The sequence below is a fragment of the Agelaius tricolor genome, unplaced genomic scaffold (assembly GCF_023055355.1).
Source record: "Agelaius tricolor isolate 1412-34295 unplaced genomic scaffold, bAgeTri1.0.p SCAF_27, whole genome shotgun sequence".
Classification (NCBI taxonomy): domain Eukaryota; kingdom Metazoa; phylum Chordata; class Aves; order Passeriformes; family Icteridae; genus Agelaius; species Agelaius tricolor.
In genome coordinates, this window is record NW_027269287.1 from 7,592,900 (window position 1) to 7,617,500 (window position 24,601).

The window sequence follows — 24,601 nt, forward strand, 5'->3', positions numbered from 1 at the left end:
CTGGCTGAGAACCAGGATAGCTTCAAGGGCAATAAAGCTGAAACACAAGCAAAAACACCAGCCAGTATGTGATTTTCCCCCCATAGCAAAGACAGTGACTACGGCATTACAACCACAGAGGAGGATTAAAGTAAAGAGAGGATATAAACTGAAAATAGGAAAGGAAGTGGAAGTACGTATTTTGTATTAATATATTTCTGCAGCATGAGTACATGAAGACAAGACTTGAAAGTGTCTAGACCAGGACATTTAACCAGATTTTGACTTTAACTGAGAAATTCCAGCATATTAGGAAGCATCCCATCTACCTGAAAATCTTTTTTACCTTTTCAATCACAGAGTTGAGAGAATTCTTGCACAGTTATTTGGGAAAGGTTCCCTACTACAATACAAGAGATGATCCCAGGAGACACCAGGGATCTTTTATTAACCGTAGGAATTGTATTTCTGCTTTACTTACTGACAATAGGCAATGTTAATCTGTATGCTACATAGATGGACATATGTAAACATTAAGATGGGTTGGCTCTTGCTCAACTCTTACATAACTGGGCTTTCAGGAAGCATGGCTTTCAGGAACCATGCCATAGCAGTATCTTCTGTACTGGGCAATTGCAGCTGTGTGAAACCAGACAAAAGGATGCTGCAGAAACAAGCACCAAGACCATCTCAGCAGCAAAGCAGTTGTGAGTGGGGGAGATAGTGGAGGAAAAAGTGACAGTGGAGGCAAATTATACCAAATCTTAAATCTGACATGTATCTGAAATTGAGCTTAGCAGGTTATGTAAAGAACACAGGAAAGCAGGGATGATGAAGACTGGGCAGTGAGTCAACCAAGTTATTTTTGTTGCTGTGTCCTGAGTGAGACAACTTGAGAGAAAGTAAGAGAAGAGATGAAACCATAGACAGTTGATGCTCTGGCCTTGAAATTCTGAATAAGAGGACACATTTCTTTCCTCCTTTATGGGCTCTGCATGGATTTTACTTGCATACTTTGCCATATTAAAACCACAATACTCAGCAGGATTTGAGCAGCTGTGCAGAATGGGTTCATGGTCACCAATGTCTGGTGTAGCTCTATGAAACACAGAACATTGCATCTGCATTGGTTCAACACTAAAATCATGTAAATGCATGAGTGATGTTATTTTATTCAGCATCTGTATTCAGAAATTCCTTACTTATGACTTTAGCAGGGATTAAATCATGAGTCTTCAGATGTAAAAATGCCATACTCTCGCACTTACAGGAAGAAGGGGTGAAATAAAAAATTGTACTATCTTTTAAAGGGCACTTTCTGAGGTAGGGGCAAGATACATACTCTGGCAGCAGGCAGCAGCCAGTTTTGAGACAGAAGGAGAGACCAGGTATCACAAGAGCTAAGTCTGTTCATTTGTGGAGTTGCAGGATACAAATAGCACAGCCAAGGTTGTTATCTGGCACATGCCTTCAGAAAACAAAGTGGCAAAGTGACTTGAAGTTGTTTTTTTTTGTATTACAGATCTCAGTTTATTCCCAAATCTATTTGAGATGCTTCTGTTTCAATTTCTTCTACCTATTTTGTGATTTGGGCTGGTCATGGAAGTGTTCCCGATATTGCTTATGAAGACCCTTATGAAGTAATGTTGTATGCACAGAGTCAGCAGCACAAAGAAAGACCAGAAATCTTACATTTTGCAGTTAAATGTCCGTGATACTGAGTTAAAGATAGTCCCACCACCAAAACTGCCCACAATTCATCAGGAAAGCTTGCAATCTCAACAGTCCTGCTAAAACCAAAAGTATTCCATGAAACATGCAATATTTGGCATAGCAAATAGCCAAATAAAAGATTTAAACCAAAAATGCATTTGGCGGACTGATACAAAATTTAAATTTCCTCCACCAGGCCAGAGGGGATGAAGAGCTGGTTTGGGACAAAGTGGTGATAACGTGGGATGACGTTCATGGGATGACAAAGCATTTTGCTATGGTACAACTCTTGAGATTATGCTTAAAATTACAAGTTTTAGCTAATGCAAGACTGATGCCTAGCCATGGTTTTTATGCTTTGTATTTGGTCTCCTCCCCAGGGCTCCTGCTCTCCCTAGCTCCCACCACAATTACCACTGAAGATGACTTCAAATCCTGTCCTACTTTCCCCACTTCAAATGCAAGCTGGGCTTTCCCTGGTGAGAGTGGTCAGGAAATAAAATTCAGAGTTATGCTATATATATATGTTCAACAGAGCAAGCTTGGATCCTAACATGCTAGGGCTAGGGCAGCAGGAGGGAGTTACTTTTCTGCTTTATACTCCAGCTTTATGGCACGCAAGAGGAAAAAAAAAAGCAACTCCAAGACAGAAAAGCATTTTTCCAGCTAAACCCTCAATCACTACAGTTCCTAACCAAAAACCTAAAGGAACTTCTGGATTACAAACCCCAAACCACTCTCATCTCCTGTTTCCAAGGTACTCCAATCACCTCTGCCTGGTGAGGAACAAGCTGGAAATCAAAACACTTTCCACTCTCTTGACCACAGGCCCTGCCTCCAAGCCGTCACTTAAAATATTTCAACAGTTCTGAAACCTGCTCAGCAATGCCCTGAAACCACAGAGCAACACAGTCAGTGCCCACAACTGCTCTTCAGAGAGGTGCCAGTGGTCTCAGCTGCATTATTGCCTCACTGGTTTAATACTATACTTCCTTTTTGGCAAATGTGGGACTTCATAGGAGGGCTTCAGAGCACCACTATGTCAGAAGCATGTAGATGGTAAATGATATATGAGCATTTTTAGGAGGCTGGTGCTGCAGATGGGATTTCTTATATTTGCACTGAAACTGAGAGTTAAACAGGGTGAGTTTGGAATGGATCTGTGCAAAAATAAAGAAAGCAGCAAACGTTATCTATGTCCTTCACTCTGCAATGACTCAGCCTCTCTGCATGGCAAATACCTTCTGCTTCTCTGTTCAAATGCTCTCCTTACTTCTTCAGCTTTTTATTTGGAAAGTCAAGTGGCTTTGTAACCTGAAAGGGTTTGCTGTTTACAAAGTAAATCCTGGATTTCAGGCTTAATTAAGTCTCAAATATTATTATATTGTCTTTAATAAAGTATCTGCTTGTCGGACAGAGTAAGACAATTTTATCAGGCTGTTGCTCAAGTCTGGGTTTTCCCATTATTACTTCTGTTGGAGTCTGGCAAGTCTTGCCATCACCACCCAGTTGTCTTCTAGTAAAGTGCAGGAAAGGAGATCAAAACCAACAAAAAATCAGGCAAAATCAGTTACTCAGTGGCTCTTAATTATGACCTTCACCAATAAGTTAATTAAGAGAAAAACGTAAGTAGACACAAATATGATAGTCATCTTTTTTAGTCTGGGCACAGGAACATCGCTGACTCACTGAGATGAAAAAGTTTCAGGAGAAGAAAATAAATAGGAGGAAGGAGGGTAATTAATCAGAGGAGGTTTTACTTAAGAAAAAAGCCAACTGCTTTCCCTTTTAGCTCTCTGACAGACATCTTGGTTTTTGTGTATTTTTCCCTTTTCCATATAATTTGCAGGATTCCAGGTGAACTTACACATTCTAATTTAAGTAACAACTATAGCAGCTTGGCCAAAGATATTCCAATTGGTAAAAAATACTCAAAGACTGCAAAGCTGCATTTCAGTACTGTTACAGATACCTACATTTTTCATTTTTTTATGTCCCTTGTACTTTTTTCTTTCCAAACTACTCAATCTCAGGGACTGCCCACAATGTGTTTCTGCCTATAACATAACAGACCCAAACAAACACTGCCTTTTGTATGACCAAATTATGGGAAAAAAGAGTATTTCCTAAACAAACCATCAGATTGTATCTTCATAGATAACTTCCTTAGCAGCCATGTTTCTGGCAATTAACAGATTAATTGTGAGAGCAAATAAATAAAAATGAATACAATACTTTTATAAAAAGAACTATCTTCATAAGACGCAAAGAGATCATGCCAGTCATTTAACTGATTACACGCATTTTTCTCAACACTAAAAGCAATTTCTTTGGAAATGAATGCACCTGAAACATTCAAAAACTCCCAATGGAAGTCATGCAGAACTGTTATTTTTCTATTTTCTATAGTACTCAAAAGCCTATTTATTATCCTGTTCTTTCAATCTGTTTATATGCTGTAATGAGAAACAGACTTTTTTTTTAAACCATGCTATTGCAAGAAAAATACCATTTTTGCCAAGGAAAATGCAGCTTTCCCCATCACAGGAAACAACGGATCTACCCAAACTTCAACACATTTAAGTAAGGTAACAATTTAGTATTTTCATTAACAGCTATGGTTTCAGAACAAACCTCAACTGTAAAATCTCTGTTACAGAGTTTCTATCTTTTGTGCGAATTAAATGAAATGGAATGGCTTTGCTCTGTACTGTTCTTCACTTCTCCATTTCTATTTATTACACTCAACAGCAGTTATTTAAGTGAAAGAAAGATTTAACAGGCTCAAAGCTATTTTATTTCTCTTAATAAGGACTGCAAAGCGCTCAGTACTTTAAGGAAACTGATATACTACTTAATGCACAGTTACAAAGATTTGGTTAAGTGCCTTAATATGTAGAGGACTACAGTTAATTGTATTTGAAGGAACTGTCATTAGCTTATAATTATCTAAAAACAAACACAATCTGAAATTCAGATTTGAATCTTCTGTTGTTTCTCATTTGAATAAGCTGAAAAGTTGAATGTTTAGCTATTTAACCCTGAATTCTGCTTCCTCATTTTCCTGTGCAGATGCACCTCTGTTATTTTTGTTTCACAATAATGTACCCTAGGAAATGATCTCTCATCCCAATGAATTGCTACACAACCTCAGAACCTGCCTGTCGTACCTCTGTCTTGAACTCTGTGATTCCCTCGTGTTGATTATTTCATTAAAACAGGCTCTTTTCCACACAGATTAGCAAGGCCATTCACATTGCAGTAGTGGTGCATCGCTGTCGTCGAAGATCATTAGATATTAGATCAACAGCAATTTTCTTCTAACACATTGCAATTTTTTTTAACAACTCAAAACATCCAATTACATAACAGACAGCTTGGCTGTATTTTAAATTAGCACAGATGCTAAAGCCAGGAAATGTAATTCTCAGGATATCAGAACAAAAGGTTCAAAGTAAAAAAGAATTCTTATAAACCATAAGATTATCAGGACTAGACTGTCACACTGTGACCTTCCTGGCGTCTAGCTAATCTGACAATATTTGGCAGAGCATTGTTTCAAATCAATAACTAATTAACGAAGTACAAAAGAAGTTGTACTGTTTTTGAGCCTCCTTGTTAAAAATGGCTTTTGGTTGCACATGGGCAGAAAGGTCACTTTTATGACATCTTCAGGAGTCTTTCAACACCTTGCCACTGTCAGATTAAATTACTTTTAGCAATTAATTGTCATAAATTAAAACAGAAGCACATTTGTGACAGCAGGTTGTCATAATGACATACTGAGCAGTTGTTTTGATATGAATTTTTCCCACCGACCCTCTATCATATCTTAATTTTTTTGGTTGACCTAACTGGAAAATTGGAAGCAATCTTGTAACTCAGGTGGCATAGTCCAAACATTGGGTGTCTCATTGAGATTATAGACTGAACAACAACAGAACAGAAATTCCAGGGATAACTGAAGATCCTGTGAATATGTATCTTATATAAAATATGTAATCTATGTCTATTTTGCTGTGTGGGATAAGAAAAACCCTCAAAAAATCATTTGGATGCCACTTTTGTTACTGTTACAAATAGGCCTTGATGCCACATTAATCCATTATTAGAAAACACCATTTGTCTGACATATTTTAAGACAAAGATTAAGTGCATTGGAACACCTGTAGCCTTCCCTCATTCAAACCGTTACTTAGTTTTGGGGACAAAGATCCTTATTGAGATTTAATTTTAAAAAATTATGGTTTTTTAGTTCCTTTTTTTGAACTCCTCTGTATGCCGATGTCCATCTTACAAATTAGTTCTCTGACATTTATCATCTCAAGTTTGAGTTTGCTAAAAACCATTACACCAGGATGAAAAAAGACAACAATTCTAACAGAAGTTCCCTGGATAAACAGGAAAAGAGAAGAAGGACAGACTCCATTCTGTGTTGGAAGAGATTGTGTAGAAGAATGGATCTGGGTAACTGCAGGATCTGTTCTTAATGGCATCAGCATTAAAGCTGTAACCGCTATAAGTCCCTGGGTAACTTGTCTCTAGTTCTGGTTGCCCTCTAGAAGCTGATTATCCAGATCTTCAGGCTAATTGAGATACTGTAAGAGCTAGCTCTGGCAGCTCTTATAATGAACAGCAGAGCACTGTTTAACAATCTACGTTGAACGTATTTTTCTATTTTTTGTTGTTAGCTCTATTAGAGTAAATGTTTTTATACAAACATATTCTAAACCTTAAATCTTGTTAAGTAATAAACATGAAAATGAGTGGTAAGAACTCACAGCTGCCAGGTACCAGGCATCTTAGAAACTCCTGTGATCATGTTCATTCTATCCGAGTGCAATGACCAAACACCCAAGCAGCATGGACTTGTTTGGAGGTCCAGCATTCCCACAAAACTGGACAAAAGTTTCATAAGTAATTTGTAACTCTTCATGAACATGGGCAAAGGTGTCAGAGATGAAGAGAAGCAATGTTTCTGTGTAGGGGCTTCAAGGCAACCTGTAGGCAATGCACTGGCCTGCACCTAAGCTTTGCTAGACAAAGTCTTCTAAGAAGCAGTTGTGTACAGGCTTAATTAAACTACTCTTTACTAATGCTTTAATAAAGGACAGACTTCTTAATTCTGTCATGTCTATCCACTCCTAAACATGCACTTTGCAAATGATGTATTTACATGTCACAGGGTGTTTTTACTCTGAAACTCAAGAACTGCTTTATAGCTGAAAATGAAATCTTGTGGACTTAAAAATTAGCAAGGTAGACAAAATCCTGATGAAAATATAACAAAGGAGAGGAAGTAGGAAGGATGTGGGCACTTGTATCCTCTCCATTATTCCAGAATGGTCATGCTAATAACATCTGGACAACATCTGTGAAAAAACTCCTACTGCTGTTCTGGTTGAATATCCTTCAGGCTAATTCAAGATAACAATCTGTCTTGGGGAAATTCTTGAGCTCTGAAGAAATCATGAATATTTGAATATTTGCTCAACATCCCAGTGTTAAAAATACCAAGAAATATCAGTGCCTGTATGTAGGGGTTTATATCTTTCAATATGCATTTCTGTAGCAGTACATGTGCAAGATCACATTGTTTTAACCATGCTGATAGCTTGGTAAGCTTCTGGTCTAAATCACCTACCCCTCCTAGTGTGGATGGCCAACCACAACCCCAGTAGCAGTAAATGTTCTGAGACAATGAAATTTGCCTCTCTTCACAATGTCCACAAAGTCTACTCACAGATCAAATACTTCTTTGAGGGCTGAGTTGAAACTTCACAATGTCAAATCACTGAACTACAGCAGCTGGAGAGAACACCTGAGGGTCACATAGTCCAAAACTATGCTCAAAGTGCTTTCTGCCAGGACTGGTCACAACTGCCATACCTCATACTTTCCAACAAAAGCAAGAAAGTGGGAGCTCCGTAGTTCTAGTGTTGCAGGAGTGAAGAAACGTACGATGTGAAAGCTCCTCAAATCTTGATTTAAAGGCATTTGCACACACTCCAGAGAAGTCCTGAAGATGACTGCAGCACTTTGGACATGAAATAATTTCTGTTACTTCCATGCCAGAACATTACCTTTCCAAATTTGTATGCTCTGTGGACCCACAGTACAAGTGAGGCAGTGGTCATCTTTTGCCATCTGTCTTTGATAGTCTAGCAAAGCTGAACTCTGCCTGGTCACTTTATCTTTGAGTAGAAACAGCTCTATTCACGGTGTTCTTAGAAAGTGATGTCATGGTTATTTACCACCAGTGTAACAGAGTAACAATAATGTCTCAACTTCTGCTCCAGTGACAACACAGTTTGGCACTCACCAGAGAAAAATCAATTTATGCATCAGCAAAACTGTAAGTCAGCTAGAGTAGCTCAAAACAGAAAGGGAAAGGAAATGGTAAAAGAACATAATGAACTAACAGCAAACAGCAGAAGAAAGGTATTTAAGACAAGTGGTCTTAAATCAATCAAATGCTGTTATTTTAAGATCTATCACATCCATAACTCATTTACTCACTTAAGGCAATGCATTCAGAGCCTGCATGCAGTCAGAGCAGCATGCAGCAACTGAAAGCTTGACATAACTCACTGAGGATAACTTCACACACAGTCTTCACTCATAATGGATTTAAAGATAATCAACAGTCATTAAATGTAAGCCTACCTTCTTTTTGCAACCAGTGCAAGGGATACATGATAAATAACACAATCTTGTCATCAAATGTGTTTGTTCATTTTTCAAACATGAAAAGAGCAGTAGCTAGAGAAGTAGGGAGATGTACTACAAAGTGGAATGTGAGAGGGCAGTGATGCATTGAAGCCTAAGGGCACACCTGGAAATCTTTCGAAATTACTTAGGCAGCCTAAGCTTTGCTAAATTTCTTCATTACTTTATTTGATAAATTCAAAAGAATTCCTCAGCAAACCAGATCCCAAAGATATAAAGATCTGTCATCTTAATATCTACATGCAATTAAAGCTTCTCTTTTCCCAGGTTAAGAACAGAGTAGTTGTGACACAGTTAAGTGGTAATTGTCCACTTTTATAGGACATAGGCTGAACTGGCAAGATCCATGAAATTAGATTATTATCAGTTACACAGCAGGTGGAAAAGATAGGAGATAGGAATGAAGGAACATCTGCAAGGAAACACCAGTCCAAAAGAACACACTGCAGATGCTTATGAAGTACCAGCTGTATTGCCTGAACTAAATAAATTTTAAATCCCTTGCTATATTATATAGCTGGATACACTGATTAAATCTTTGCTTTTGGGAAAAAGAAAACTTTCCAGTCTCATGTATCCTATGTCTGCCATAGCCTGCGTTAAGTCAGAGGCCATCTTATGGAGTTCAGAGGACGCCAAACATGCAAGAATGTGAGTAGTTTTTGTGTGCTTTGCTGTAGTGCCTGTGTGCACAAACTTGCACGCGTACTTGCATGATAGTTTTCTCATGCCATGTTTTTACTAGAAGTACCAGACAAGAAGATCTCAAAGTGCTGCTTAAGAGCCCAGAAAATCTTTGGTTTCCTCAACACATACGACTCTTGGTAATTCTAAATGCACATCAATCTCACTTAGTAGTTTCTCTCCAAGCAGTGCCATCTATGGGAAAACAAGTAAAAATTCAAGTTTTACTTGAAAATATACAAAATACACCTCACTGAGTATCAACAAATTCATTCTTGCCAAGCACTGATCAAAAAAGACAAAGAAAAAGAATGAGAGTCAACTGTTAAACAAGAAAAGTGTAGAACAATGCGTCTGAACAGCATGCAGCCCATTCAGGGGAGAAAACCTGCTACCAACACCTCCAACCACAAAAGACAGAAGCATTTTTGATCAGTTTAGAATCCACTTTTATCCAGAGAGATAGAGAAAAAAACCAAGAATTCAGCTGAGAGAGGAATGGGAAAATTTCTCAAAATTTAGATGAATTAATGTCTGGAGATAATTGTAAAACAGACTAGGAATGAATTCTGCCTGGACACTATCAAAATGAAGTTAATGACTCTGAAGTTAGTAAAACCTAATTCTGGGGGAGTGCTGATCTGATATGGAGTTCACTAAGACATAGCAAGAACACAAGGACAAAAAGGTCTTCTAAAGACTCCCAATAAAGCATATTTCTTTGCCTGCAGCATGATGGGAACAAACTGATTAAAAAGATCAATCTTATTGTTCAAGATATAAAGAATTCAAAATAACTTCACACAATATATAAATTCACAAAAAATAAGAATTTTGGTTAGTAAAATCCTTAACTTGTATGGATTTTAAAATTAAATTAATTAATTGCTATAATACTTAATTTTTCAAATTTCAGCCACCTATGAATTGCAGGGTAGAACCAGAATTTCTTCCTGGGCAGCTTATTCTACATTGCTCCACGCCTCTGTCTCCTCCACTATTTCTAGTCCGCTTGGCAGCTGTCACTGCTGCAGGCAGCCAAACAGCCTACACAGGAACCACTAGATTTAACTTAGTCCCATAAGCTAGATTTTCCCCCCCCCCCTTCATATTTTTTCCTCAATTTACACTTTGTTTTCTGTAGCAGATGAGGTGAAAAAAATCCTTGAACTTACTGTGCATCCTGTATCCCAGCTCCCTGTCTGCTGACATTCAATTCCTAGACTCCAAAAATGTTTTTCTGATCTCCATGCACTGCAGTACAGCCCTCATATCCTCCTCTCTAAAATAAATAAATATATTTAATAAACTAAATAATTATTTCTGGATGGATTTGGTGGGGTAGTATGTCTCCAAAGAAAAGGGTTAATTTGCAATAACGCCCTTCAGCTTAAGATAGCTACAAATATGTATCTTAGAAACTAATTTTTATCACCTCTCACTATATTAAGTGTCTTATGGCTGACCAAGAAAAACCCATGTGAAGAACATTCAAGTTTTGCAAAAAGGTGTGTGTTGCCACTCAAGCTCCTGCTAAATTCCTTCTGCCAATTTTACCAAACACACTGAAACCTAGTAGCAAAACATGCAACTGTGTGCAGAAGGTTAGAGAATATTATCCTTGGTTTTGGATATCAGCTACAATCCTCGCGCTCTGTTAGATAAATGATAAAGGATACCGGCAAAGTGCAATTTGCCCTGGCTCAGAAGACCTAGAAGGTCTTTGCAGTCCTTTGCTGCAGTCAGTCTACAATCAAAACCAGGCAACATGAGCATTCAAGATGTTTTGAGTGATTTTATTCACTTTTTCCTGCAACAAGTATGTCTGCATTCTGCTGAGCCAGTTTTCTCCACCATTACCCCACAAACTAGCCACATTTATGAGCTGGAATGCCATCTGAGAAGAAGGAGGACTCTTCTGATTTGTAAGCAAGAATCTTTTTTCAGCACCATGGGAGCACCATACAGCTCATGGTGGGAGGAGAAATGCAAGCTGGTTCTTTCTTTTGTAAACTTACATGGCTTGCCTTGCATTTTAGGAGCTGGATCTAACAATGGACACATGTCATTACATGGCATCATGTAATGGACGTCTGGAAGACACCAAAGCTAGATATTCCTTTTCTTTGATTAAAACATACTTGTGAAACGCAGAACAAAGAGAGGGTATAGCAGAGAAAAGAGCCAGTGGTGTTCTTGAAGAGATACAGGATTTCCCTTCACTGATTATCTGTGTCTCTGATTTCTCAATCACTCAAGGAAAAGAAGACAAATAAAACTTTCCAGGATTAGTAAATGCAAAATTTACTATAAGAACTCTTTATAATCTCAGGATTATTAAAAATACCTAAATTAGCTGCTCATGCTAAATGGCCTATGCATAAATTATTGAACACGAGTTTAAATTCTCCACAGTTTAGCTATTTAATGTAAGATGCCTGTTCATTGTAGTATGAATAGCATGAAACATGACATGCATATTCTTTCTGATTTACAGAAACTACTGTAAGAACTTAAAGCTCATCTGACTTTTTAGGAATGATGTGGTAGCCTAACTGCAGGTGCTAAGTGTCATGGTATATGTTTAGCTTCCAGCTGCTGGCCCAGAGTGGTGCAGGTCTCTAGTAGCATAGATTCTGCAAGACCAGATCTCTCCAGGTGTTACTGGAGCACTCAAAATGTCACTACACATTTATTTTCAGCACTTGACCTGCAGTGTCTTCTCAACTCTAAATGCCCAGTGTCCAGTACTACGTGGGGCAAGAACAACACCATGGTAGTTTCTAGGCAGTTCTCACAAGCTTTTTACTATCAGCATTTGATTTTGCAGCTGCTTAGAAGTGAGACTTCTCAAGAACATAAGGAAGTAACAGGCTTTAAAAGTGGGCAGAGTAAAACCATGTGGTATTTCAGACATGTACATATAAAGTAACGCTGGCTGTTGTAAAAGGGGAAAAAGAACAGGCATTGTTTGTTGTACAAGGGGAAACAAAACATCAGCGTGAGACTCTAGGGGCTGAAGTCCTGACGCCCACATTTGCCACAGACATTCTCTGTGCTAAACATGTCCCTTACCTCTCAGGAGCTGTTTGCCTAGAGCTTGTCATTTTGTCTCCTCTGGTGGAATAAACAGCTTATTAGCTTTGCCTCAGCAGCAGGCTAATGTAGTCACACAGGCTTTGGACAAAAGCAGGCATGCACCTTGCCAAGTCAGAGGGTAGGTCATTGGCCCAGAGATGGCCACAGGGTGAAAGCGGCAGCTGGTGAGACTGTGGCTATGTTGGGAAATGGCTCAATCCTCAAAGTGAAAGAAATCCATGGCTCTGAAAGGTCATCCCTCACAAGCGGACACTCTGCTGTGACCTCCAGTCAGGCTGCGTTTCGTGTCAGCCACACCGAACAATGAGCAGAAACGGCACAACTGTGCTTGCACGCTTGCCAGGATTTCCTGTCTGCCAATAGTCACTGCTTACTCAACCGTGTATTAAAACAACTTTACCACTTTTTTCCTAAATACTGACACAAATTATCCATATTTATCGATTTTTAGTAAAACAGATTAACTGGTTGCACATGATCTTTTCCTACTTAATCTGTCACAGAAGATAGGGAAAATTAATTATGAAAAGTATGCTACATCCAAAATTAATTTCATTAATATGCTGTTAATAGAAATGGCACTGCTATAGATTGTGCTATAGTAAAAATAATATTTGTAATAAGAATTATTCAAGCAGATAAGCTCAGTGGGGAAAAAAAGGACAAAATTCCTATCATACAGGCTTTGGAAAGGCTTAGCCTTTTGTCCACAAAACCTGACCCCTATAGTTGGTCTGATAAAAGTAATTCTTGCTACTTCTTCCTTAGTTGCCTCTTTGATATCCTTCAACTGTTGGGGCAACAACATTATTGCAAATTACTATCAAATGATGCAATTTATACTTTTTTTGGCATAATATTATAGAATCCACTAAGTATACCTTTTTAAATGGTGAATGCAGTTTAGAAGGGGGAAAATACTAATTTACATTTTTAAGTATCTTCTAACATGGAAAAGACACCATCAGTGTGTAAATCTATAGGGAATACAGGGAATCTATAGGGAGATGGCTGAGAATGGAAGGAATGATCATGCTACATTTAAGGATGCATGATCTGTTTCCATAGAAAAAGGTTAGAGAGCAACAAATTCTCAGTTCATTTCGGTAACAAATGAAGGCTGGCTAGGGTAGAAGTTTCTGGGGGGAAACTTTAAAAAAAAGCATTAGCCCATATGTACAGAGCAGCCTCTGGTGGTCTAAGAAAAAATGGTACTGTTTATAACTAAGGATAGAAATATGTTTTTTAAAAGGATGTATGTACATATTTAGCTATTTTACTCAATCCTCCACTCAACACATTAAAAACCAGATGCTTTTAAAATGATCTGTCAATATGCTTGTTAAAATCTGAACAGTAAGAGTATTAAAATTCATATGCATTCATTAGCACATTATATAAAAGTAAAATGCTTGTGTTTAATCATTCCATAAAAGTATTATAGTCAATGCTGATTATCAAAAGTTTTTTTTCCTGGTTTGCATTGCTAAAATTGAAATAAAATTTACAAGAATGTTACAGAATTGATGACATTTTCTGTCTTCACTCGTGAATTCAGTTGGCAGATGTTTTCAAGAACAAAAAAATCTGTCTTATTGCAAAACATATTAAGCAGGTTTTCCTGCCATAATGTTTGACATGATGTTTATTACCCAGACCAAATCAGTTCCTTTAACAAGCCATAATGTATGCCAGAAAGTACATTATTTCATAGTTAAGGAAACTTCCAGCATGAAACAGTAACTACTTTGATCTTTCAAGAGCACTATGCTTAATGCATTACACACTGCCATAGTCATTTTCATTTATACTCATTTTGTACAAAAATACAGTGCAGTTTGATATTTTGTATTTTGAGATTCAGCTTTTACACATTCTTGAATAACCCAGCTATTTTTTTTACTATGAAAATAAAGAAAATACTTAGTAATAATAAACATAATTACCAAGGAAGAGTTCTAATTCTCTGGTTCTTGAAAAATCTAGCTGCGTAAGTGGGAACATCGACCAGACAGTTTTAATTTGTTCAAATGGCATTTCCTCATTAGATCACAACAGATCTCAATGACCCTATGAGAACATAACTGAGAATATTTATTCCTGCTGCTTAACAGTCTGAAACAATTTCTTCAGCATATTTGACACAACCATGTTTTTCTTTCCATGTTAGATAAGTTAAAGCCTTCCTGTAAGGAAATTTTTCGTCTAGTCTATCCATGCTTTTTCCTACTTGGCAAAGTTGACAGAAGGCCTGCTCAGGTTTTTCAAAATTCTTTGATGAGATCATTACAAATCTTAATATATACCATCCTTAAATATCTCTGTTAAGTTATGTTTTATTTCAAGAGCCTAGTGAGTCAAATGTATACTGTACTATACTATACTATACTATACAGCAGGATTGTATCTGAATTGCCCTTTGAGATCACCCCGAACCACCACCAACACAGCAACCTGTGGAGGCAAGTCCCTGGGTGCAGGCAGAGAGCAATTCTGCAATATGGACTCAAGCATGGGAGGCAAGAAAATAGCAAATATGGCATTACACCTCTTGCAATCATCTACAGACTTAGCAGTTCTGACCAACAGAGTAAATGGAACCCTATTGATAGTGTCCAGTTTTGTTTCATAAATTGATAAGCAAGGAAATTGCATTGGTTTGTCCCACAATACACTAAAGCAGGTATGCTTTTCTTTCTGTCTCAAAAAACTGTACTAGAGTCTACTAATTAAAAAAAAAACCAAAATAATAATTTCAGAAAACAACACCATACTTATCAGAAGACCCAATTTCAATTTATTGGTCTGAAGAAGGAGACTACCAACCACACTTACACTAAAACATATACTACTTTCCCTGATTTGAAGAAAATCAAATAAAGAAAACATCAACAGTCACATTTTAAGGCATGGAGCTGTGCAGAAAGGAAAATGGGATGGAACAAGAAATTTTATATTTTGGGGGTGTCAAACCTACTGAAACCAAATTTCACGTATCATGAGGCAAGAGTCATTAGAAGGTTGAATTGCTAAAAAGGTTTTGAAGAAAAGGTTCACTTTCAACAAGGGAACACTGAGCCTGTATGCTGACTAGACTTCTTTTCAGACAAAACAGCGGCACTGTCCACTGGATTCTCATGGACCTTAAGTTAAAACTGGTTGCCCCTCTTAAGAAGGAGGGTTTGGCTAGTGGGTAGAATAGCATCTTATAAAACAAATGCAAACAGAAAACACAGTGCCTTGTTGGTGACTTTGAGTAGATATATATGCATTCCTTTGTTTCCCATACTCAGGTATTTTTCAAAAGACAATAAATATTTATGGCATTAGTGACAATCTTGTATCCAAGTTACTAACCCTTTTAACTAGCCAGCACAGTTATATTTCTTCTACAAAAATTGTTATGCTAAAAAAAGATTAGCAGGGGCATATTAAAATTTAAGATGATTCTAACATGTATCTTACTGTATTTTTCTCTGTTTCTCACCACAATGACATAATTTTTTTTGGTTTGTTTTACCTTCACTGTGGAGTTTCTGATATGTTTTACTGTTGAATGAAAATGCTGACTTTCATAATAAGGGTTTTGGAAATTATATGACTCAGTCTGGAGTGTATAATGCATAGAATGTACATGAAGCAGAATGTGCCAATGTGCGTGTAATATTGTTTGTGCCCCCTGCAGAATTAGAAATCCTCGGGTAGCACTGTTATAATGATCCCATGCTGGTAGCATTACAAAGTGCAAAGGTTCACTGAGTCAGAAAAGGGCAAGGGACAGAGTTTCTTTATCATACCATTCTCAAATTATTCTAGCTTAAATATTTATTAATATATTAGCAAGTTTTCTCCTTTATCTGCCTTCAAAAGTTTAGCTCAAACACAATGGATGGCAGCTCATATAAAAACAATACATTACAGGGTAAATTTGCTACCACACAAGATGAACACTGGTATTTTCCATAATACACTATTAATTTGCCAGGTGATAAAAACTAGCAGGCTGTAACTACTGCTTCCCATGTAATGCTTACATGTTATGTATGCATTTATAATACAATAAATGCATACATGACATGTGAAGATAGTATGTTGCCTAAGCTTCACTACAAAGTCTTTTCTTATGAACACCTCTGTTTATAAAATGCTTTTTAAGAAGTCTTTCTTAAATAATTTCTTTCTTGCTAACATCAGCGAGTTCCTCTGGGGTTTATCTGAAGTTTCCCTTTGAAATTAGAAAGAAATTTTCTGTAATACTTCCAAAGCATCATGATCAATAAATGACCAAAAATACCAACAGAATAAAGAGCCAGGAACTCTGTATAAACTCTTGAATTCCATCTCAGTAATGTATTTGTTTTTAACAAAGCATGCTATTTATTAGCCAATACAGGCAGTAAACATACATATGCATCAATAAAGAAGGGCAAACAAAACCAAAAGAAACTTACTCTAATATAGATCTGCATAGTTTCTTTTTCTTTTTGTGGATTTCGATACTTTTCATAGAAGTCACGCCGCTTCTTTGTTTCCTTCTGGATTTTATCTTTTCTTTCTCTCTTTTCTGCAGGTTCATCTGAGATATCAGCAGACAGCGGTATTTGGGCTTTTGTCTTCTCAATTTCAATATAATTCTCATTGGGATTCAGAACTATTACTCCATAGCCTTCCTGTTTTAGAAGAGAGTCACACACACATAGACACACAGACACACACAAACAAGAAGAAATGTGAAAAGGGAAATTTAATGCTTGAAAATGCTTTGCATTTACTTGAATGCTCTTTAGAACTTTTTTATTTATTTCAGCAACTTCACAGAACATCATTTATAGAAAGGTTTTTAAGAATATTCTGTCATTAACAGGATATTGATGTGTGAATATGTATCAGTGCATGTACTTATGCTCATAGACATCCCTCAGCATCAGAAAAGTTGCCTGTTTTACCTTTAAAATAATTGAATATATTGTTTTATTCATAAGCACTTTATATGACTTTTTCAGAAAACAATACAGGAACTAAAAGCAAAACATTGCTTTAAGAACTCTACACAATAATGAATAAAAAGCTTTATGCCCAGCCAGTAAAAACCTTTAAAATAAAAAGGATTGAGAGATTTTATATATAAAGATAGATACATTAAAGAAAGCATGTGAAAATTATTCACCACATTTTAAAATAGTAAAACCTTTTGTCTAGCTGACAATAAGCATACCAGGCAGAGGCAAATAGCAGCAGTAACAATGAATCAATACCAAAACTGATTCAGTGGTGTTGCTTACAAGTCAACTCTTCATGGTGGGTCTGACTTTTTAGCGCACCTTTAAATCTGCTGTAAAAGTTCACTGGGATTATATTGTATATCAAACAAATGCAGAGCAAATTTGTGACCTGCAGGATGCTTTTGACTGTATAAGGTACATTTTTTTTTGCCTCAGGAAATAGGCTGGTTGAAAAAAAAAAATTCATGAATGAGAAATAAATCTTGAATAAACCAGCCAATCAAATGTTATGATTTTTAAATGATGGCAAATCACAAAAAAAATCGTAATATTTATTGAAGATATAATTGCAAAGGGAAGGGGAAAAAGAGAAGCACATGCATTTAACAGATACGTCCCTAAAGAGTTCCCAGTCAAAATCAAGCTATCCTTTAGAAGTAAATTTTAATAAAGACTTACTTTTCAGAAACATCTATATTAATTATCTAATGGAACAGCTTTATTACAGCTTCTCACTTGGTGCTTCATTTTGCAATCAGTCCTGGCATGAGGATCAAAAGAGGTCCCCCATACCTAGCTGCCCAGAGCAAACCAAGTCCACCCCAACAAAGGATACTTTATTTGGGCTTGCTTTATTCTATTCTGTAGAGCCATTCACAAATCTTGTAGTTCATTGTGGCCACTGTCAGGTAGACAGACTGTCACTCACTGATTTTCTACAGCTGGACACACTCGACTAGCTATCAAAATCACATCTGAAGGGAGTTCCTACCCCTTATCCTTGTGCCCTTCTCCAACGTCTGCTGTAGCTTCTCCTCCCACCAAAAAACAAGTTAAAGGGCACAGTTACACTCTGCTAAACAGGGTGAAATAGAGGCATTCAGGATACTACCTCTGGCATAAGCAATGTAGTAAAAAAGGGTCACAACAGGCCAAAGAGAAAACTGTCTCCTTGTTAGATGCAGCACCATAAGGGGTCTTCTGTCACATGATTGCCCTGCCCTGCCTGCCATGAATTCAACTAGGATAAATATACATAAACAGGCAAAAATATAAATAAACAATAGGGAAAGGGTGAAAGAAAACAGAAAGACAAATTTTAAAATCTATCCACACCATGCCTGGCCATATTAATGCACAATGCCATACTATAAGCACATGAATTTTACAGCTTGGAAAATTTCAAAGTCCAAATTCATCATGGAGAAGAATGTGGCTTACAAATCTTCCTAAACTGCACATCTCAGATGAAAGGATAGTTTTTGAGCCTGCTACTGCTGGAGTTTTTGCAGTACTTGGCAGGCTGGTAGTTTTGGGGCTCTTCATCTTCTTGACTTGCTTGTTCTGAGCAGAGACTTCTGTGTATTGATTTGTTTTGTTTTCTACACAATGCAAAATTCATGTGTTTACTACAGATCTGAAAGTTTGAAACTCTGTGCATTTCGACCTGATCACAAAACAGTCACAAAAATCATCAGAGAAGTGGAATTTGTCTAAGTTATTGATCATGCAACTTAAAATTACATTACTCATTTGTCCCCTTTTATGAGGACACAATGTCAATTTTTCATGTAGACTCAACAGGTGAAATAAGATTCTATTTTTAAATTCACTATTTTATAAATCAATTAAAGGATTTTTATTAAATATATTTTAAGCACTTTAACATGACTCCCTTTATATTTTTTCACAAATTCTCCCAGATAGCAGGCCTTTCCTGACAGTAGAATTAAAATAATTAAGTAATAACTAAACTAAGATTATTTCCCCCCTTCTATTATGGGAAAGCCTAAGTCTTTCTCTTTGGAAAGTAATATCTTTTTGGACTGTTTTGCTTACATGATATGGTGTATCTCCCTTTCCCTTGTACTTCTGCATCCTAAATTTCAAGAAGAAAACAATGGAACCAGAAAGAAGATTTGAGAGTAACATATAAAAATCAACATAGAAAACCAAAATTACTGGTGAAATACAGCCAATTACAACTTCTCTCATTCAGCCTTTATCTGAACATTTTCTACTGAAAATAAATACTCTGCTCTAAATAACATTAGTGTAAACAATACGGCTTTTAACTTCAATTAATTAAAAAAAAAGTAATTTTTGTGGGTGTAGCTATACCATTCAAGTTCAGTGCAATCAGGAAATGAAAAAAAAAAGGGGAGCACTAATGCAGTGAATTTGAGAAGCGTGCCAGTCAATGCAAACCTCAGAACACAAGACCACTAATATCTTAAAAAAGGCCTTTAGCAAAATTTAATAACAGACAAGATACAGTCTTTGGCCTAAGTGTTAACACAGCCAAAAATCACATTCATTAAAAAACATTGTTTAAAATGAAAGTCCTGTTCAGAAACACCTTTGCATGCAGGACTGCATTCATCTTTTTTTCACCATATACAGTCCTGCGAGCTATAAAGTATTAAATGTGCTATTACTATGTATTACTTTGCTATTTGTTAAATCAGTGTCACTAAAAATACCAATTTCAGCCATGAAATTTACATCATTATTAAAACATAGTGACCTATGCCTTAAGTAGCAGTCATCTAGGAGGGTTTCTAAATCTTGCCACACCCAGTGGTATTAAGTATGCAAACATTAGGCAAAGTAGTAGTTTTCAACATAACAGTAGTTTTCAATGTAATAGTTTTCTCCTCTGTGACCAGTGTGCACAGAAAGAGAAACCACTCTATAAAAAGTTTTTTCATGACAAAAAGCTAAGCTTTAAGGACACTACGCCCTCATCTCCATCAATCTTCAGCCATCAGTGGTACCAGTGATAACACCTTATAATTATGGCAGACACTGACAAATAGAACTCCCAGCCTCTAATCTACAAAATTACAGTTTCTCTCTCAGACTAAAGCACCCGATTAAAATTTCTTCCCCTCACGTGGTAGTGCTTCAAGGTAAGTAAAATTTAATCTACACTAACTCCTACCATTCTTCAGGTTGCTGCTTCTGGAGGTTGAGGATTGTGATGATGAAAGGAAAAGCAGGCTTACTAAGTCAAGAGTTGGAAAGAATCACGAACCTCAGTTACAATACATATATTACTAAGAGAGAACAAGGTAGAAGGGCCTTTTCCATTGTAATACATGAGCCAGAAATGGGGCAGTATGTTCTCTCTTACTGGAAGTTCAAGGGGGTAAGCTTAAAAAAAAGAACCTCAAAGTATTTGAGGTATATTTCAAACAGTTTGAAATCTCCCCTGCCTGGCACATGAGAAATGAGCTGAAACCATTCAGATCTGCATATTAATCCATCAGGGTAGGACACAATATGTGACAAAAGAGGTCAGAACCAGAGAGGTATCTTTTGACCTCTATGTAACTATCTTTTTGGACTGTGAGCAAGGATTTAAAAGAGATCATTTTCCTATGTTTGATCAACCTGAATTTTCAAGTTCAGGTTTCTATTTGGACGGTTGGTAGCAAGACCAGAATTAATTCCTTGGGGAAATGCAACTCAAAGCACTCTGTTCTTAAACCTGCCTGTGGTTAAAAGAGACACAGCAATGTCCATTCATCTTTCTGAAAGACATATGCTCTGTTCATTTCCCATCTTTACTGTGAGAAGTCACTATCTATGTCACTATTGCAACATTGTAGGTGCAACAGCAGGATGAGGTCATGACAACCAATCAGAAGTCACTAGTGAAGCGTTAAAGTAAACATAGCTGTTGGAGATGCAGCTCAGCTTGAAAAATGCCCCCTCCATTATTTGAGCAATTTTCTCAAGACGTGACCTGTGACTGAAACGCCTGAAATGTCAGTTGATTCTGCTTTCTGTTTCCACCCAATGTACATTTTGGCAACTGCACCCTGCTAACACTGTGATATTTCCATCCCAGATATACCTCAGCTGCCTGAATTCCAGCACTGTGTCCAAGTGCATAAAAATGCCATGCCTCTGCCAAACACACTTTGTCCCGCTAAGTTCCAAACTTAAAACAGCTCATCAGGTTAGGCAGGAAAAGAAAATGTACGACAAAAAGATTTTAGAGGACCACCTGTTGTCTATTATTTTTACATAGCACTTACTCATAAATCATAACACAGGGTAATTAATCAAGCTGTCAAAGAGAAGGTCAAAGGTTATGTGGGCGAGTCAGAAGGTCATGCATGGGCTGATAGAGGTCAGGGTCACACTGCATTCCTCATTATCAAGTTGGGATGAGAGACGGCTCAAGCAAACAAAAGTGAAAGCAGATGGAGAACTGAGTAGATAAAAAAGAGGAGAAAATTTCACAAACAAAAAGAAGTGGAAGAATGTGAGTTACCTTCAAACAAGGAGGAGAATAGAGCAGAAATACACTGAGATGTTTTCAAAAGACAGCACATAATACAAAGAAACTACAGTTTGATTATTTATATACATTTACTACAACTTTCCATCCACTTTTTTTTGCAAATACTAAGCAATGCCACAAAAAGTGCATGGTAGTTTTGATTACATTGCACATCTGAAGTCAATATTTTCAAGGTAAATTAGACAAAATGAACTTTTTACTGTGATTAATGCAGATGGATATGTAAAATTGCTTCTAAATGCTTAAGTTTATTCCTTTTTACAGCTACAACCAACAGATGTTCAATAAAGAAGTTATAACCTGCTTGAATGATGTTTAAAGAACTGTACATTCATATACACAAATCTTTAATACACAAAGCATAATAAAAGTCTTTCTAGATGACACAGCAGTTATAAAATATTCTGTCATTACACTGACCTGAATTAGATGCAGAATACTGTACAAAATTAGCTGTCAGCCTTTCCTCAAAATCTTTGTTAATCTCATTTTGAATGTTTGCTGCTTTATCAACACATGCATCAATGTCAGCTCCTTGGTTACTGAACCGCTGTACTTGGAAGAAGATATAATTAAAATGTTTTGGCACAGAAAAGGTGAAATTGTATCTTTTCCTGGTCCCTGAGGAGTCTGTAAAACATGTAGGATATATTGACAAACATACACCCCTGTCTAGAGCCCTGACATCCCAGGTCACCCAGCTGCTATTTTATTTCAAAACATTCACTTTACACTTACCCAAACTGCCACCTGCTGTGTAACTAACTTTTAATGGATATTGGTGCTATAGAAACAATAAACTCTCCATTTCCTCGCTCTTACTGCCTTCTATTTGAACACTGCATTACATCCAAAGGTATTTGCCTGCAGAACTGTATTTATCTTGTTTCACAATCTTTATGCTGGAAATTATTAAACATGCCATGACTATGTCTTACTTTACTATTTGTTATTTTGGTGCTAGTGCAGCTATACTGAACATATCAATGTTCAAGACGACAAAAACCTATCAGAAAAGCTGTTCCTGTATTTTGAGTTTACTGTTGAAAAGTTTTGAAAAGAATTAATGTTTTACATCTCTATAATTAGCAACCCAAATATGTCTATGTGTTAGATCTGCAACCCTGTTTATGCTGTTTGTTTGCAAGGTCAAACTGAATAAAAACATCCATGTATTAAAAGGATTTTTACATCCTCAGTTGTTTACTGTATTCTTTATAGGGAACTTCCATGCCTTCACAAGCACTAGTTTCACTAGGATTTGGAGCAGGAAATTATTTCTAGTGGGAAGTGAGATACAAGAAACAATGCTATAGCATTAATTTAATTCTGTGAATTAACAGAAAGAGCAATGCTCGTGTTCAACTGCTTCAAAACATTGTTTATTAAACATGAGACCCATCCCTTTCTCCCTGATGTAAGATTTGGGCTATTTGTAGAAATCACTGGAGACTGAATGGTAGTCAATCCACCCCAGCCATGCAGGCAGGATACTGGGCTGCAAATAATCTGTCCACAACTGCCCAGGCTGTAAAACCAGATTCTGCTTTTCTTCACTAAGTACAAACATTTTTGGGGTCCATACAATCTGTTTAAGAATGAACTCACGAGTTTGCCCTCAAGATATTCTACAGGAACCCCATCTGTAAGTAAAGTCTGTACTCCAGAAGTTCATCCTCTCCCCCACTGCCTTAAAAAGCTATTTTAAACTCTTTTCCAACAAAAATTTCAAATGCTTCAGAGAGGTACAAGAAAGAAGAACTAAGATTTTAATGAAAATGTTATTTACATATAAATAGAACTTTTTGAAAGCAATAAATCAGAAATAAAATAAATAAAATAATTTTAATAAAGCCCACATGAATAAATAGTATTTATTGGTTCTAATAAATCTATCAATAAGGAAACCAAGGAGAATATCAGTTACCCCCTGAAAGTTATGCTCAAATAAGGACAGATGCAAAGCTGGACTGCAGGATCTTTTAAATGTTTCTACGGTATTTTCAAATATCCCATTAGCTGACAGCAAAAGTTCTCAACTGCAATTCATTTCTCAATACGCTTTGCCTCCTCCCTGAAAATGTCACAGTATGTCTTGATTATTCTCATTAGCACTTCATGATGAATATACCCCCAAATAGTTAAGTGTGCATTTTCTATGAAACACAATATGGAAAAAATACCCATTCATTCCACAATAAACCTTACTTCCTTTGCTTTTGTAATACTGTAAAATCTTCGCAAACACCTTCTCTTTCTGAAACCCAGATATTTCAATGGGGTCAGGGTTTTTTCTGATTTGTAAAGTATTTAGCATGAAGAAAGGCAACCCAAGATGCCAAGATCTTACCTTTCATTTCCAAAAATGTTTATGTATAAAATACCATGGGAAAAGATTAAATGTCAATCTCTTTGTAGGTATGTATTTCAGTATTCTAAATGAAAAACACATCATGCATAGAAGTGTTTTCTGTAAAATATTGAAGTTATCCAAAGTCTTGAAGGACAACTCCCATTTAGTGTCTTGTGACCAGAAATCCTCTGTCTCAATGACAGGGAATTCAGATGCTTTTAGCATGTGCATGTATTTAGTAATTCCCTAAGAAAAAGGTCAATTGTAATCTAACAGTAAAGCTTCTGGTTTGCACCTATCTTCAACAAACAGGTGCAATTCAGTACATTGATGCTCCTGCCTTCCCACAGTGACCTTCCCATGTCAGAAGATCTTATACTTCTGCTAAATAATTTAATTACTTATGAGTTATGGTTTCTTTGTAACCTTTTAAATGACTAACTCATTAAAATGCAGAAATATGCAAAACATGATGTCACTAGGTCAAACAGCTGTGTTGGTAAAATT

The 24,601-nt window shown here is 36.7% G+C and overlaps 1 protein-coding gene across 6 annotated transcripts in view; it reads right to left on the reverse strand.

The window, feature by feature from the left end:
• ARB2A (ARB2 cotranscriptional regulator A) overlaps nt 1-24,601 on the reverse strand; it is a 262,424-nt gene that overhangs the window by 116,300 nt on the left and 121,523 nt on the right. For all 6 annotated transcript variants that reach the window (XM_071448712.1, XM_071448707.1, XM_071448708.1 and 3 more), the window contains one exon: nt 16,656-16,874. In XM_071448712.1, the coding sequence (XP_071304813.1) occupies nt 16,656-16,874 (219 nt within the window). The remainder of the gene's footprint in view (nt 1-16,655; nt 16,875-24,601) is intronic.